A 16,089-nucleotide genomic window follows, 5' to 3' on the forward strand; every position below is an offset into this window, starting at 1 on the left:
CCACTCTCTCTGAAAAGCAATGGAAAAATATCCTCAGGTGAGGATTTAAAAAAAAAACTGTTTGGACTTCATTAAAGGCAATGATAAGCCATTATATTATTTTAAGCAGGAAAGTAAGCAGCTCACTCTGAAAGCATCACAGAGAATGGACCACAAATACAAAAACCAATGGAGTGATTCTCACAGTAATCCAGGCCATAAATTATGAGTCCCAGATTAAAGCAGCAGGGACAGAGAAGCACAAACTAGAAAAATACAGGAGACAGAAATAACAGGAGTGAAAAAACAAAATAATAGAAAGTATGACTATATCAACGTAGGATGAGTAAAAAAAGAGGGAAGTACAAGATAATGTCATTTAAGAGCATCAGAATGAATATATGAGGTCAGCTTTGAATCTGTTGGACTTGAGATATATCTGTAGAATATCTAGAGAGAAATATCAAGCATCCAGTAAAATATCTGGTCCTGGGATTCAGAAATATGGTCTGGCCTAAAGATGCGGATTTTAGAAATCATCAGCACAAGCAATAACTAAATCCTTAAACGTGGAAATGTGGGGGCATCCCCTTAAGGTTAGGGTGCCATAGGCACAGGGACATTGGAGAAGACCAGGGGATGGGACCTGGTGGAACATCAACAGTAGAAAAACAAGTGGAAGAAAAGTATCCAGAAGCATTTCAGAAGGATGGCATTTAAAGGACAGAGTACTTCATAGTTACAATATTACTAAGAGTCCTTTAAATAAGTTAGGAAATTAAAGATTCTCCATTGGGTTTTTAATTAAGAGCACCACTGGAGATCTTGGCTAGATCAATACCAGTGAAGTACTAGAGACAGAAGGCAAATTCAGCCCGCCAAGGAAGGAGTAAAGGCGAGGACTCAAAGAGGGTAAGTTCCTGAGCCAGCTGAGCTCAGCATCACCTGGGGAACACTTTCTAAAACAGATTCTGTCTTTCTGGTGATTGTCAGAGTCAGCCCCCAGGCCGGCGTGGAAACCACATGTGGTAGGGAAGCTTTCAGGAGCTGAGCCTTGCTGCTTGGGATGGAGGAGTTGAAAGTAAACCAGAATAGAGAGAGAATCTTTGTTTTAAAGATGAGAGACTTGAGTATGATTATATTCCAAGATTGAAAAAATAAAAAACAAGAAAGTGACAGGAAAAAAGGGGCTTACCTGAGGGAGCAGCAAGGTTCCTGAGGAAATGGAGGGGCGGATGCGATGGGAAGCACCCGGCAGGGGAACTCATGAGAGCAACAAGGAAAAGCAGTCTTACTCCTCCCGAGATGAGGCGGGGGCAGGGGGAGAAACAGCAGAGGAAGGGCAAGGAAACAGAAAAAGAAAGGTACTTAGGGCCTGATGGCTTTACTTCCTAGAAGGTAAGAGATGAGACGAAAATGAAAGAAGAGGATTTTTAAAAAGTGAAGGAAGGAAAACCTTGGTCATGAGAGATGGGCCTCGACTGCAAAGGAAAAATGTCTGTTAAAGACCCAGCCGAGAGGGAGACCACCCAGGCATCTGGTGTGGCCAAAAAACCCATGAGCCATTTGTTTGTTTGTTTTCTCCAGCAACCTTATTCATGTGAGTTCAGTGGAAATGAAATAACTGACCCAATTAATTCACATGTAAAATAAGAATAATCCCTTCTGCCTGTTTTCAACACCAGAGGTTGATATGGTGGGTCAACTGAGGTAGTGTCAAGGCGCTTCTGTACGTGCATAATTATTTAGGTTAGGGCACCCTCGTTGAGTGTTTCCTGCATGCTCCTCACTGCATCCTTTAAGCCTACCAGTCCCATTATTATATTTTTAGTATACCCATTTTACAGATAAAGAGAAGCATAGAGAAGTTAACAGTTTTCCCTCTTAGTGTTACATCTGCATTTCAGAGAGTATCATTAATGTCCCAACATTGTGAGATTAATTAATGGGGTCCCACAGCATTTCAACAACCAGAGGTCTAATGCCCTCACCAGTGCACCACAAAGGAATGCCTGATGGAGGAACCATACTTCTGGGAAATACCAATGTTCCTTGAAAGTTTTCAGAAATAGACATTTTCCCTAGTTTATAAAAACAATATTGAAATAATTTTCCCAATGTTGAGTTTTACCCCTAAAATTGTTCTTAAACCTCTAGCCCTTGCTGCTACCAGTTTCCTAGACATAAGTAGCAAATGTGACTCCTTAAAAATATGTATATGTATGCATCTCTGCATCTAATATGTGTGCCTTATTTCCTAAAGGTGAGTTCCTGCTTCACTTTATAGCATTAAAAATAACACTTCCCAGTGTCTGCACAAAACGCCGTGACCTCCAGTGCTCCAAATAACTTTATCAGCTTTACAACTTTATGGTTTATTGGAAAGAGCAAGGAAAGGCTTTGGATGCCACTCAGATCTCTCGCTGGTTTCCTGCCCTTTCTGAGGTTATGATACCCTAGAGGTTGGGAAAATTAAATGAAAGTATTTGTAAACTATATAGCACTGTATAATATTATTTCAAGCACAAGTAGCTCAAAGGCAGAATAAGATGAACCCAGGAGGTAGGGAGGGTCTTTGATATAGAACTGGGAGGTTTTCATTTTTTAAGTTTGTAGGCATTATGAAAGTTGAAAAAAATCAGTGTGATCACGAGGGGAAAGCATGGTGGAGTTTCGCTCCCACAGCACTAAACTCCAGTGCAACATTGCTGTAAGGATTTATGAAAACTTGTCTCCTTGTGCTGTAAAATCCAGTGCAAAGAAAGCACTTGCATCTGGTATGCTGCCATTTTATTATTTTTAATAACTTGCTTCCACTCTGATGCTCTAAATATTTTAGAGATATTTTCTCTGCTGTACAGATTTCCAGGAAGAGACGTTAATACATCATTATAAAACCACACGAGTTGTATTAACTTCCTGTTGCTGCTGTAAGAATTTACCACAAACTCACTGGCTTAAAATAACAGAAATTTATTAATAATCATACAGTTCTAGAGGTCAGAAGTCCAAAATGGGTCTCACTGGGCTAAAATCAAGTTGTCAGCAGGTCTGCGTTCCTTCTGGAGGCTCCAGGGGAGCATCTGTTTCCTCGCCTTTCCCACCTCCTAGAGACCCTGCCTTCATCTTCAAAGCCAGCAATGAATGGCAGGCGAAATCTTTCCCCTGCTACCATCTCTTCAAGCTCTCAATCTTCCGCCTCCCTTTTCCAATTTAAGGACCCCTGTGATTACATCGGACTCACCTGGATAATGCAAGGTACTCTTTCCCTATTTGAAGGTAAGTCAATGGGCAATCTTAATTCCACCTGCAAACTTAATTCCCTTTTACCATGTAACATAACATAGTCCTAAATTCCAGGGATGAGAATGTGGATGGGCAGGGAGGGGGCCCACCACATGGGTTAAATCTATTTTTAAATCAATAAGTATCAGACACCTAGTGTGGCAGATCCTTCGAAGAATCCTTGCCCTCCTTAGCCAGCTGAGGCTTGGCTTTGGAACGTGGATGGTAGGGAGGGGGAGGGAGACCCTGTTTCCTGAGGGCTAAGCAGTGGTGTGCTGATAAACTTAGCAGGGAGGAGGAGGAGAGGTGGACTTGTGGGCATTATAAAAGTCTGAGAAAAATTATTTACTGATTTCTGTGGTTAATATACTCCCACATGGTAAGTTTCAAGCTCCCAACATAAAGCCAACTAGTTCAAAAAATCCTGAAATGTAACAATCTATTCTTTTGAAATAGCACACGCCTGGGGGAGACTACACAGCCCCAAGTACTCTAGTATAGGGAATACAAACTTGACCGAAGCATACCAGTGCCTCTGCACATCAGCCCTTCACCCTTAGAATTAACTCCTCCTGGACCCCACCGACTGACTGGGTGCTAAGGAGCTGGCTGCCATTCACACCCCTGTGCTTATTGAGGACCAAAGAGCAGCCCCACGTGCTCTCTTACTGCTAGAAGAGAGAGCATGCAGGAGGCAGCCGATCGATGACTCTCTCATCATTGATGTTTCCCTCTCTCTCTCCCCCTCTCCCTTCCTCTCTCTGAAATCAATAAAGATATATTAAAAACAACAACCTACTACAGCTTCTTAGGACTCTGTGGGGAAGGACAGTAGGAAGAGGGGGGAGGGGAACCACACTACACTCTTTCTTCTCTAGCAGATGAACATTTTTAGGAGGTTTATTTCCCCCAGACCCCATACTAAGTATCAAAACTAAAAACACTTTGAGGTTTAGAATAGATCCTATCCCTAATACTCAGGGAGAGCTGAAGTGGGGTGAACACCAGAGGCCACACTAGAGGCTCTGGGTGGCAGTGGGCTGCTTGGGTTCCACCTGGCTCAGATTCCTGGGCAGCAGCCACTTCCAGGGAAGGAGGATGGTGTTTTGCAGGCTGGTGTCCATGAGCGTGTTCGCTGTGCATTTTAAAGAATAAATGCTCCATAAGCACAGCCATTATCGCTTCTCTTGGCCATTTTCACACGGCAATGTGAAATATGCCATTTCTAGATGGCTAATGTCCATTTTTCTTTTATCTGACGCAAGCTGCTGAATAGGCTCACATTTAGTATGAAAGCTACAGATTTATATACAACAGGAAGAGCTAGGTCATGGTGGCCATGGAGGCCAATTACCGGAGAAATCAAGTCTGTGCAAGGACCAGGTCGTTTAGGTAGTTTAGATTAATGCTCCCCAAATGTTTATGTGCACAAGGATCAGCTGGAGAGCCTGTTAAAATGCAGATTCTGGGTCAGAGGGTCTGGGGTGGGGTCAAGATTCTGCATTTCTCACAAGTGATGCCAGTGCAGCTGGTCCAAGGACCACATTTTGAATGGAAAAGATCTACATATCAATTCTGTCTTCCCATCTCTCACTTTCAGACAAATTTGTACCAATAATTATTATATTTATCATATTAGAAAAGCCAACCCAATTAAGATTTCTATAGTTAGTGATTGCTGGACAGCTAGTGTTATGGTATAACTTGGAAGGGGAAAAGGCTGCTTTAACGCAACGTTAAAACCATTTAGGGCCCGGCTGGGAGTGGCTCAGTGGTTAAGCGTTGACCTAGGATCCAGGCGATCAGTGTTCAATTCCCGGTCAGGGCACATGTCTGGGTTGCGGGCTGCAGCCGATCAATGACTCTCTAATCATTGATGTTTCTATCTCTCTCTCTCCCTCTCCTTTCCTCTCTCTGAAATCAATAAAGATGTATTTAAAAAACAAAAAACAGAAAACCATTTAGGCCACTAACATTTCTAAATCATATACATTACTTGACCCGTGAAGAAATTAGCTATAAATGACCCACAAGCCAGCCAGTTCCAGGTATTAAATGACAACTAATAAATGAGTTTTAGGTTAAGAAGTTGCAACACAGTAATTCCTCAGAATCTGTGCCTCTTCATTCAGTTCTTGGTGATGATTTAATGATATTCTTAATCCTGCCGGCAATGCACACAGACTACCTTCTATGTGAAGGGAAACAGGGAGGGGAGGAGAAGTTGAATGAAAAAAGAGTGGAGAATAGAGAAATAGAAAGAGAGAGAAAGATAGGTTAAAAGTTATTATAATAAAAATGTTTTCAGTGAGGGTGTGTGTGATAGCTGGTCAGTTGGAAAAGGACTGCTGAATCAAATTTTGTAAACAAAGTTCCTATACTCTTTTTTTTATATACCTCCAGCATTTCACTACAGTTCCACATGTGTAAGTCCAGTCTCATCTCCTCCCCAGAGCCTACATCTCTATAGACATAGCATCTAAATCTACAGATCTTACTGGGCCTTGGGAGAAGAGGAGGTGGGACTTATAGACTCATTTTACAGGAATAGTTCAGGGAGGGGTATGGTCTGCTCAAGGTCACACAGCACAACAGGATGCCTTCCAAGAAGAATTTCATCTGATCCCCAGCAGGTAGAGAGCTCCTCAAGGGGAGAAAAGACTCATATACTCTCATACATTCTATAAGTCTTCAGCTTTTGGCTTCATTAACTCTAACTTGTAAAATTATTCATTGTTTAGGAACCAGGCTTAGGTCTTGACCAACATTCAATCTTTAAAAGGAAAAAGAAGGGGGGAAGAGAGCAAGAGCAGGAATAGGAATTGTTTCCATGACTTATATCTGCAGCATGTGTCATACTGGGTGCTCAGTATTATGAGTCAACCCCTTGCCCCTAAACCTTCCGCACTAAAACCTACTACAGCTTAGGACTCTGTGGGGAAGGACGGTAGGAGGAGTGGGGAGGGGGAACCACACTACAGTCTTCCTTCTTCTTTAGCAGATGAACATTTTTAGGAGGTTTATTTCCCCAAGCTCCAGAATAAGTATCAAAACTAAACACACTTAAGGTTTAGAATAGATCATATCCCTAATACTGAAGGGCAAATGCACTCTCTCTCTTCTGTCAGTAAGAGAGCATGTTCACCTATTTCACACTCAGCCTGGAAAAGTCAACATGTGGATATGAACATGGTGCACCACTGATTTCCATTGTTACTAACTGCCCTGCTTATAGCCAAATGCACAGTGACTCCTTTGATCACTCGCCTGAGGGTCAAGGTAGTGTGGTGACAGAGAACTCTAGCTCCGAGGCCCGTCAGCCTGGATTTGAATCCTACTTCTGTTTACCAGCTGTGAGCCCTGGGCAAGTTATCTACCTCTCTGCGGCAGTTTCCTCATTTGTGAACTTGGGTAATAAGAGTAAGATATAGTTCGTAGGGTTATTGCGAGGATTAAATGAGTTTGTTTGTACATGGACCGTGTCTAGAAGAGATCCAGGCACATGAAACACTTTCAGTCAATACTAACTAACCATCCTTCCCACCATCTTACCTTCTTTCTCTGAATTGCCTTCATTTGTTGGATTTCAGCTTCTTCAGCTTCCTTCTTGATTCTTATAGCCTCTTCTCTTTTTAGCTAAATTATGTTGAGATTACAGAAGACAAAAAACAGTTACTGTTTTTCAGTCTAAACCTCTGGAACATAAAATTATGATGAAAAGTAAATTACAGTATTGTTTGTGCTGTACCTTGCCATGATTATAAGTTGGTACTTCAAGCTACTTAGAGCACAGAGACCAGCCAGGCTAATTCTGCCTATGAAATTTCTCTTTGTATTTCTTCCTTGGTCTCTGTCTCTCTGTCTCTCCCCCACCCACCTCACCACCCTCTGGGTTGGGGAGGAAAAAAGCTGGGCAGATAACTGTTCCTGATTATAAAATTCATAGAGTTCATTGTAAAAAAAAATCACTAAGCACCTTAAATCTTTTCCTTTTTTACTACTTTCATGACTGTTATTGGGTAAACAAATCCCTGTTGTTGGAATCAAAGTATTCAAAACATAGTACAGCTAACTTAAACAAACAAAAAAAGACATTAATCAGAGGTCCTATGGACTAATAAATGGCTTGGATGAAAATTCTAGATATTTATCTCTTCACTTCTCAGTTCCTGATTTCTTTGCTTTTGAGGGTTTCCTTTTGCAATTGGTTGAAAGGTTTTATACTTCTGACTAGAAACTGCTAGTGCTCAAATTCCTTGCCAAAATTAAACTAAGAGAGATGGATTCTGACCTTTTGCTGGTATTTAGATTGCATCAGCTGAAGTTGTTGTTTCTGCCTCACTTCAGCCTCTGATTGGCTTCCACCTAAGGAAAAAAAAGTCACGAAGTTGAAACATGAATGCTAAGCTGAAATGTCAGCCATCAGAAACTAATTAATACATGATAAGACTACACCATGAGTTTCTTTAACATTTTCATACCTCTAGAAATAAGGATATAACCAGTTTTCATAGTAAAACATTAAAGAATAGTAATCGCTTAAACGAGAAACAGAGCTAGTCAGAAAGACCATATTCCTGAAGGAACAGGACAATTCTACTAGAGTTTTCAGTCATGTCAGTATTCAAGTTTTCATTTAGATTGAAATCATACCTGAAGGTCCATACTAAATAATAAGAAATAGTGGCTGTCTTGGAAATTCTAGAACATTCCTCCTGCTTGAATATAACCATTTCTTAACCTAATAAAGATTATGATCAATGATGCTTCAATTGCTTTTCTTCTTCTGACCTTATTGCCCTGTATTCAGGTAGCAAAACTCAGGAAACCCTCAGGGCTCTTGCCATTAAACGAATATGTAGTCTTTATAACCCAGTTTTTAAAAATACAATGGAGCCCAGCTGGTGTGGTTCAGTGGCTGAGCCTCGACCCATGCACCAATTTGGTGACCCTGGTGTAGGTTTGCTCTCTGGTGGGGGCATGCAGGATGCAGCCAATCAATGTTTCTCTCTCGCCCTCTCTCTTCTCTCTCTAAAAAATAAAAACACATTTAAAAAAAAAATACAATGGAAAAATTCTAGTTAGTAATTGATTATCAATCTATACTATTGATTGTTCTTTCTTTAGGTATTCAAGAGAAAAATATGAATGTTAGATTACTTGCCTGCTCCTTCTTAAACTTAAGATAATTTGGGGCCAGAATGCAGCTTGATAATCATCTAAGAACTGCTGTTTAGGGATTTCTCAGTGTTTATGCAACCTTGCTGTGTATATTTTAAAAATCCCTTTGAAATAATTCTCTGGTGTTTTGGTCACTAAAAGTGTCAGTTCTCTGAAAGATTCACTCTCACAGAAGATGCATTAAAACAATTTGCATTCATCATAGTTTTTATAATTGAACTGAAAAAGACACCATAGAGACTTCTCATCTGAGCCCCAGAAGAAATATAAAGTTCTGTTTGCTTTTGGCCTTTTCATCTTTGTTGTGGGAGATGGAGGACAGGGAAAGAAAAAGTGAGGTCTACTGAAGCTTTATCTAATGTTACAGCCACTTTCAATATCTCTTCAAACTATTCCAATATTTTAAGGGGTAGAGGAATAGGGGGAAAGCTGAGGATAAAAATAAATTAAGAAAGTCAGAAGTCTAAGCATTTACAGATTCTGTTCAAAAATCATCAAAAAGTTTAATACATTCTAGAACTTTTTTTCTACCCCCTAGCCTCTTCCCACACAGATATCTTGATATGTGAAAAATGAGATTTGAAGACAATAGGCACCAACCATTCCAAATTCCAAAGCCAGGTACTCGAGTCCCTAAGCAGCATCTTCAAGGGGGTAGCTGAGCCAGTTTGGGGAACCCTGACTAGCAACTACCTTCAGCCTATCAAAGAAGTTGGGTAGGTCAAAGGGAGGTAGAAATCAGAGGAAAGATGTCTTTGTGGATTCCATCTTCTCTGTGTGTTTGGGGAAGGAGGAATCTTCACATAAAGATGAGCAAGAGAGGTTGAATGAAAATTACTTGGAGATCTCAATCTGTATCCCCAAGAGACTGAGGGACATAGTGGACCCATGCCTAGAAAAGTCAGAGCCTAAAGGCTGTTGTCAGTTGGCTACTCAGATAGATCATAAAGAAGTGGTGGCTGCGTGGCAAATGGCCTATGTTCCCAGAGTTTGTAAGGATAAACAAGTGCCTCCTGTACTCCCAATCTGGGTTGTCATGAAGGAGAATGTTAATCTAAAGCTCTGCTGAAGGGACTTGCCCAAGTGGGCCGCCTAGAGGAATAATGCAACCCTACAGAGAGGCTACCTACCAAGAGCCAATGGTGAAGCCACGTGTGTCAGCAGGGAAATATTTCATCTCTATCAGGGGAATCCAGGTCAAAGATGGAAGGCAGGAAAGGAAGAACTCTGAAGAACTCTGAGAACCCCAAGGGGGAGGATGCATATACCAAGAATGAGAAACCATGATTAGTGCACTACAGACCTCTATCTCCCTTCTCTCCCCTTCTCCCTTTGACCCTGGAAGGAAAGCAGAACAGTCAAGAGAGAAAAATTCCGGAGATTAAAGATGGAGGTAGACTGAGTGGAAGCTACATTGACTCTCCCCTGGGACCAAACTGAAATTATAACTAAAGTATAGAAAAACTACCCTGAATAATCAACTGCAACTGAAGACGAGCTGGAGAGCACCCTCATAACCAAGAAGGAAAAATGGAGACTGCATAGAGACTGGTAGGAAGTGTGGAGGCACGAGAGGGCTGGTTGGGCACCCACAGGCAGCAGCTCAAGGTCCAGAGGGATATCTCAGCTGTAGGGGGTTCCCACTGAGGAATCTGGGGTCTAAACTCCAGGCTGGGCTTCTCAGCCAAGAGTAGCAGAACTGAGAAGGGTGCCCACATAACATCCGGCTTTAAAAAGTAGCCAGTCTTCTGTCTGCCAGGGAGAAATCGCTGGAAAGGCAGGCACCCTCGTAAAGAGCCAATGCACAAAGTTTTGTGTGCAGCCACTCACCTTGGGCTCCAGCAGAGGGAGAACAAAGTGAACTGGAGCTGTGTGAGGAGAATCTAGGGTTGTGGGTTCTGGAGACTGAGATAAGAAGGCACCCCTCTGGATAGCTGTGCCGAGTCATTCCCCCATACTACAGAAGACATCTTTCTTAGGCAGGCAATTGGCTGCTTTTGCCTGGGGGAAAAGCAATTGCCCCACCCTGCTGGAAAACCTCTCACCGTACCCAGAGGAGTTTCTACAGCCTGAGGCTCATTAAGAGAATCAGATTAATCAACTTTCAGGTAGAGGCAGATCTCAGAGTGCTTTGAGTCTTTGCCTGATTTGCTTCTGGACCTGGGCCTTGGAAAAGCAGACTTTGGTATACATCTTGGTCCTCTCCAACTGCACCCAGCCTCAGCAGAGGGGACCTTAAGCTGAGGATTGTTGATAACTCCAAACAGGGTACTCAGCACCAGTCACAAACTGCGTCTGACATTGGCCTGCACCAGAGACTCTCCAAAAAGACTGAGTCCTAGCAGATCTACCTAATACTTAGAAACAAACCCAAACAGACAGCCAAAATAGAGAGACAAAAAAACAAGCCACAAATGAAAGAACAAGAGAAGCCTCCAGAAAAAGAGTTAAATGAAATGAAAATAAGCAATCTATCAGATATAGAGTTCAGAATACTGATTGTAAGGATGCTCAACAGCATGAGAAAATATATGGAAACTATGAAGGAAATTAAGAATGATATAGCAGAAATAAAGAATACATTGGAAGGAATAAACAGCAGATTAGAGGAAGATTGGATCAGTGAATTAGAAGACAGGGTAGAAAAAAATCACTTAGAGATCCAAAAAGAAAAAACAATTGAAAAACAGGAGGACAACCTAAGGAAGCTGTGGGACAACATAAAACGTAACAATATTCACATTATAGGAATGCCAGAAGAGTTTGAAAGTAAGCAAGGGTTAGAGGACCTGTTTGAAGAAATAATGGCAGAAAACTTCCCTAACCTGGTGAAAGAAAAAGTCACACAAATTCAGGAAGCACAGAGAGTCCCAAGCAAGAAGAATCCAAAGAGGCCCCCACCCAGACACATCATAATTAAAATGCCAAGAATTCAAGACAAAGAGAGAATCTTAAAGGCAGCAAGAGAAAAGCAATCTGTTACCTACAAAGGTGCTCCCCTAAGGCTGTCAACTGACTTCTCATCAGAAACTCTACAGGCCAGAAGGGAATGGCATGAAGTATTCAAGGTAATGCAAAACAAGGACCTGAAACCAAGACTATTCTATCCAATGAGGCTATCATTTAAGATAGATGATGAACTAAAGAGCTTCCCAGACACAAAAAGGCTAAAGTAGTTTATCACCACCAAACTAGCATTGCAGAAATTGTTAAGGGAACTGCTGTAATTAGAAGTAGAAATAAAGAGAAACGTAGGCATAAAGAAGTAAAATGGCAATAGATAAGTATCTATCAATAATAACCTTAAATGTAAATGGAGTAAATGCTCCAATAAAAAGACCTAGGGTGGCTGAACAGATAAAAAACATGACCCAAATATATGCTGTCTACAAGAGACCCATCTCAGAACAAAAGACTCACACAGGATGAGAGTGAAGGGATGGAAAAAAAACTTTCCATGCAAATGAAAAAAAAAAAAAAGCTGCAGTAGCAATACTCATGTCGGACAAAACAGACTTCAAAATGAAGACCATAATGAGAGACAAGAAAGGTCACTACATAATACTAAAGGGATCAATCCAAGAAGAGGCTATAACCCTAATAAACATATACACCCAATAAAGGAGCACCTAAATTTATAAAAAAACTTCTAAGTCAACAAGATGGCAGCATAGGTAACCACTGTACCTGTCACCTCCCACAGCCACATCAAAATTACAACTAAAATACAGAACAACCAACACTCAGAACATCCTGAAATCTAGCTTAACAGAAGTCCTACAACCAGGGAACTGAAGAAGCATTGAGACCGACAGGAGGGGCGGAGACGTGGGTGGGTAGGGGCTAAATCACAGAGACTCAGCCATAGTCCCATACCCAGGTGCTTCAGTTTAAAACCCGGAGGGTTATCTCAGCGATGGAGGTTTCCATCAGACCCCCAGCCCAGGGTTCCAGGGCCGGGAAGAGAAGTCTGCACAACTTTGGGCTGTAAAATCTAGCAGGGACAGTCACTGAGGAACGCAGAGGCTGTTGGGAGTCCCAGGCAGCTCCTCTTAAAAGGCCCATGCATGAATTCTCTCAGACACGCTCCCTCTCAGCTCCAGTGCTAGGCAGCAGCTTGAAAGGAACATGGGACATTTGGGGAGGAACTAACTTGCCTGAAATTGGGGCGAGAGGTGAAGGGGCAGCTTTCTCCCAGACACAAGAGCTGGCAGAGGCCATTGCTCCTTTGGCGAGTCCTCCCCCCACACCTGGGGAAAGAAATAGACTTACAAGTCCAGGGAGCAGAGTCCTAAACAAGAGGAACCCAAAGAGGCCGACACCAAGACACACCATAATTAAAATGCCAAAGGTTAAAAAAAAATGAAAGAATCTTAAAAGCAGCAAGAGAAAAGCAATTAGTTACCTACAAGGGAGCACCCATACGACTGTCAGCTGATTTCTCAACAGAAACCTTGCAGGCCAGAAGGGAGTGGCAAGAAATATTCAAAATGATGAAAAACTAGAACCTACAACCAAGATTACTCTACCCAGCAATGCTATCATTTAGAACTGAAGGTCAGATAAAGAGCTTCACAGATAAGAAAAAGCTGAAGGAGTTCAGGGAAAAGAGAAAACTCCCAAACCAGTACTACATGAAATGTTGAAAGGTCTTCTTTAAGAAGCAGCTAATGAACAAAATAATCTGACAAACTATATAGATCCAGAGACATTGATGCATGCAACAGACGATCATATTTCAGAAGGAAGAGGGAAGGGGGGTGGAGGGTGGGAAGAGATTAACCAAAGAAGTTATATTCATATATGTGTAACCCATGGACACAGACAATAAGGGGGCAAAGGTCTGGGGAGGGGGTGGGAGTGAGATGGAGAGGGTCAATTCAGGGAGGGGAGGGGAAATGGGACACCTGTAATACTTTCAACAATAAAGAAAAATTTTTTTAAAAAAGAAATAAAAGACAAAAAATAATAATTAAAAAATAAATGATAAAAAATAAATAAAATAAAAATATAAATTTCCATTTTCAAAAAACAAAACCAAAAAACTTCTAGAAGACTTTAAAGGAGAGATTGACAGCAAGACAATCATAGTAGGGAACTTTAACACCCCACTGATTTCACTGGATAGGTCTTCCAGATAAAAAATCAACAAGGAAATAGTGTTTGTAAATGACACACTAGATCAGATGGATTTAACTGACATTTACAGAACATTCTATCCCAAGGCTGCAGTATATACATTCTTCTCAAGTGCACATCAGTAGATGAGTGGATAAAAAGTTGTGGTACATTTACACCATGGAATACTATACAGCTATAAAAGAAACAAAAGGGTCACTTACCCTTTGGGACAGCATGGAGGGAACTGGAGAGTATTATGCTTAGTGAAATAGCCAGTCAGAGAAAGACAAGTACCACATGATCTCACTTATATGTGGAATGTAATAAACAAAATAAACTGATGAACAAAGTGGATTCAGAGACATAGAAGCATGGAACAGACTGAGGGATCTCAGAGGGAAGGTGCAGAGGGGGGAGTGGGTGGGGAGGGATTAATCAAAGAACTTACACAGACACAGACCTCGTTATGGGGAAGGCCTGGAGGTGAGTTGGATGCCGGTGGAGGGGATCAATGGGGGTAAAAAGGGGGCATCTGTAATACTTTCAACAATAAAGATAAATTTTTAAAAGAAAAGAGAAAAATTCAGCTGTTCCCCATTTCCTTTGCTAGCTTTCTACCCCAAATAGACCTGGGCTGGAGCATGGAGGAAGTTTTAATCTTCATTACTAACAGTTTTGCCCAGTAGCTATGACTGAAGATTAATTACTGGAATGACACTGTTTTATGCCTAGAATTGGCTGAACAACTTTATTAGTTGAGAAAGACCAAAAATATCTAGTTTAATACAAATAGTAAAGGGAAAAACTAGTCCCACAGAGCCAGTTTGAGGGGGCAACTTAGGAAGGACAAAGCTGTTTCCTGGTCACGCCTCTCAAATCTGGTTTATTCAGTGTAAAGGTGACACTGAAATTAACCCATTTCATAAATACAGTGGGGAGATGGTGATATTGCTATTACTTTCACCCATTAAATGATTTCCAGCTTATTTTTACTTATATCCTGGAAAAATAATATTTTTCTAAAACTATTGCAACAGTAAGCCCTTGACTCTTGACCCATTTGTATTAATGAAACCTGTGGAAACTGTGCACCCAGCCCTTTAAGTTCTTAGCTGCTGCTAGAAAAGAAAAGGGAAGAAAGGACTGAACGATTCCCATTAGGTGGCCTCCCCACTGGAAGATTCAAGCACCCGGCAAAGGCAGCCCAGGCAATTCATCACACTGGCAGCATGCGCATCAGAGGCCCAAAGGTCTCTATCTGTAGAATGAAAACAGGGGTGACTTTTCTCTTTATACCCACCACTGGGTCCCCAGCTCACTCCCATCATAGTTTTGGAATTGAGTCTCCATTCATTTTTTTCCTGTTTGCATTTAAATGCCATGATTAATATGCTTGTGATAGCTTTTACTCCCACCCTGACTAGTGCTCTGACGGGGCGTATGCAGCAACCCACGTAAGATTTCTTCAGAGTTGATCATCTAAGAGGCTCTAAATTATCTGGCAATTAAGTCATCACTTTATTCCCACATAACTGTGGCATCATACCTTTGCTACTTGCAAAAAATTAGAAACAATATACCTGCATACTTAAGTGTTTCAATTTTAAATGCATTCCATTCCAAGAAGTACAGTGACCCAACAACCTGTAAGATATATTCAAAGACACACCTAGGCGGGGTGCTAACAGGATCCATGCATGCCCTGCCCTGCCCCATTCAGACGATCACTTTGCTCTCTTACCTAGCCGCCTTGGTACGAGGTTAACTGGCTTCGCTCTATGTTGCTCCTTCCACTTCTCCAGGTTCTCCAGCTCTTTCTCAGCAACTAAGCCAAGTGAGAAATATAAAACCATCCATTATCAGGATATTGAAAGGAAACTGGTCCCTTTAAGGCATTAAAAACAACCTTCAGAGGGTAATTAAATACATGGGAGCATGCATGGATGAGATATCCAGGAAGGAAAGACACCATTCAGTCCCAACCTCTCAGAGTCATCCTGGGCCCACCCCTGTGACACTCTCTCTGCATTGGAAGTTCAAATCTGGAAAAAAACCTGAACTCCTACTAAAATAAAGGAGTTTTGTTTTTCTTTCCATTCTAGAGAATGTATGCAAAACTAGAATTTCATGTCAATAAGAACTTTTCACACACAGGCAAATATACATCCCCAGGTAATTCTGATGCCCATATTCTTTATTTTAAATGTTCCCCAAGCTTACTGCTACTACAGGCGTGAGGGCTCTGCACTGCAAGTGAGCCAACCCTGCTCTGGTTTCTGGCACTTGGAGCAGCAGTGCTCAGTCCCCACATATACACTCCCGGTGACAGCAGGGGATGCCAGACATATTAGTCTGTAGTTCTAAGGCATGCCGGAATCTCCCCCATTAGGCCTGATTGTTCCAAATGTCAATTTATAATATTTTTTAATTATTAGAGGAAAAAACTTCCGAAACACCTCAAAACTCCAGACCACAATGAAGCTTAAATATTTAAGTCAAAAGCTTGTGAAATGCCAAAACATT

The 16,089-nt window shown here is 41.5% G+C and overlaps 1 protein-coding gene across 2 annotated transcripts in view; it reads right to left on the reverse strand.

The window, feature by feature from the left end:
* Positions 1-16,089, reverse strand: part of EPSTI1 (epithelial stromal interaction 1) — a 91,868-nt gene that overhangs the window by 57,779 nt on the left and 18,000 nt on the right. For both annotated transcript variants that reach the window (XM_081129738.1, XM_081129739.1), the window contains exons 3-5: positions 15,308-15,391; positions 7,556-7,629; positions 6,817-6,900 (exon numbers count right to left, since the gene is read on the reverse strand). In XM_081129738.1, the coding sequence (XP_080985864.1) occupies positions 6,817-6,900; positions 7,556-7,629; positions 15,308-15,391 (242 nt within the window). The remainder of the gene's footprint in view (positions 1-6,816; positions 6,901-7,555; positions 7,630-15,307; positions 15,392-16,089) is intronic.

This window comes from Miniopterus schreibersii (assembly GCF_964146895.1).
Source record: "Miniopterus schreibersii genome assembly, chromosome: 2".
NCBI classification, from domain to species: Eukaryota; Metazoa; Chordata; class Mammalia; order Chiroptera; family Miniopteridae; genus Miniopterus; species Miniopterus schreibersii.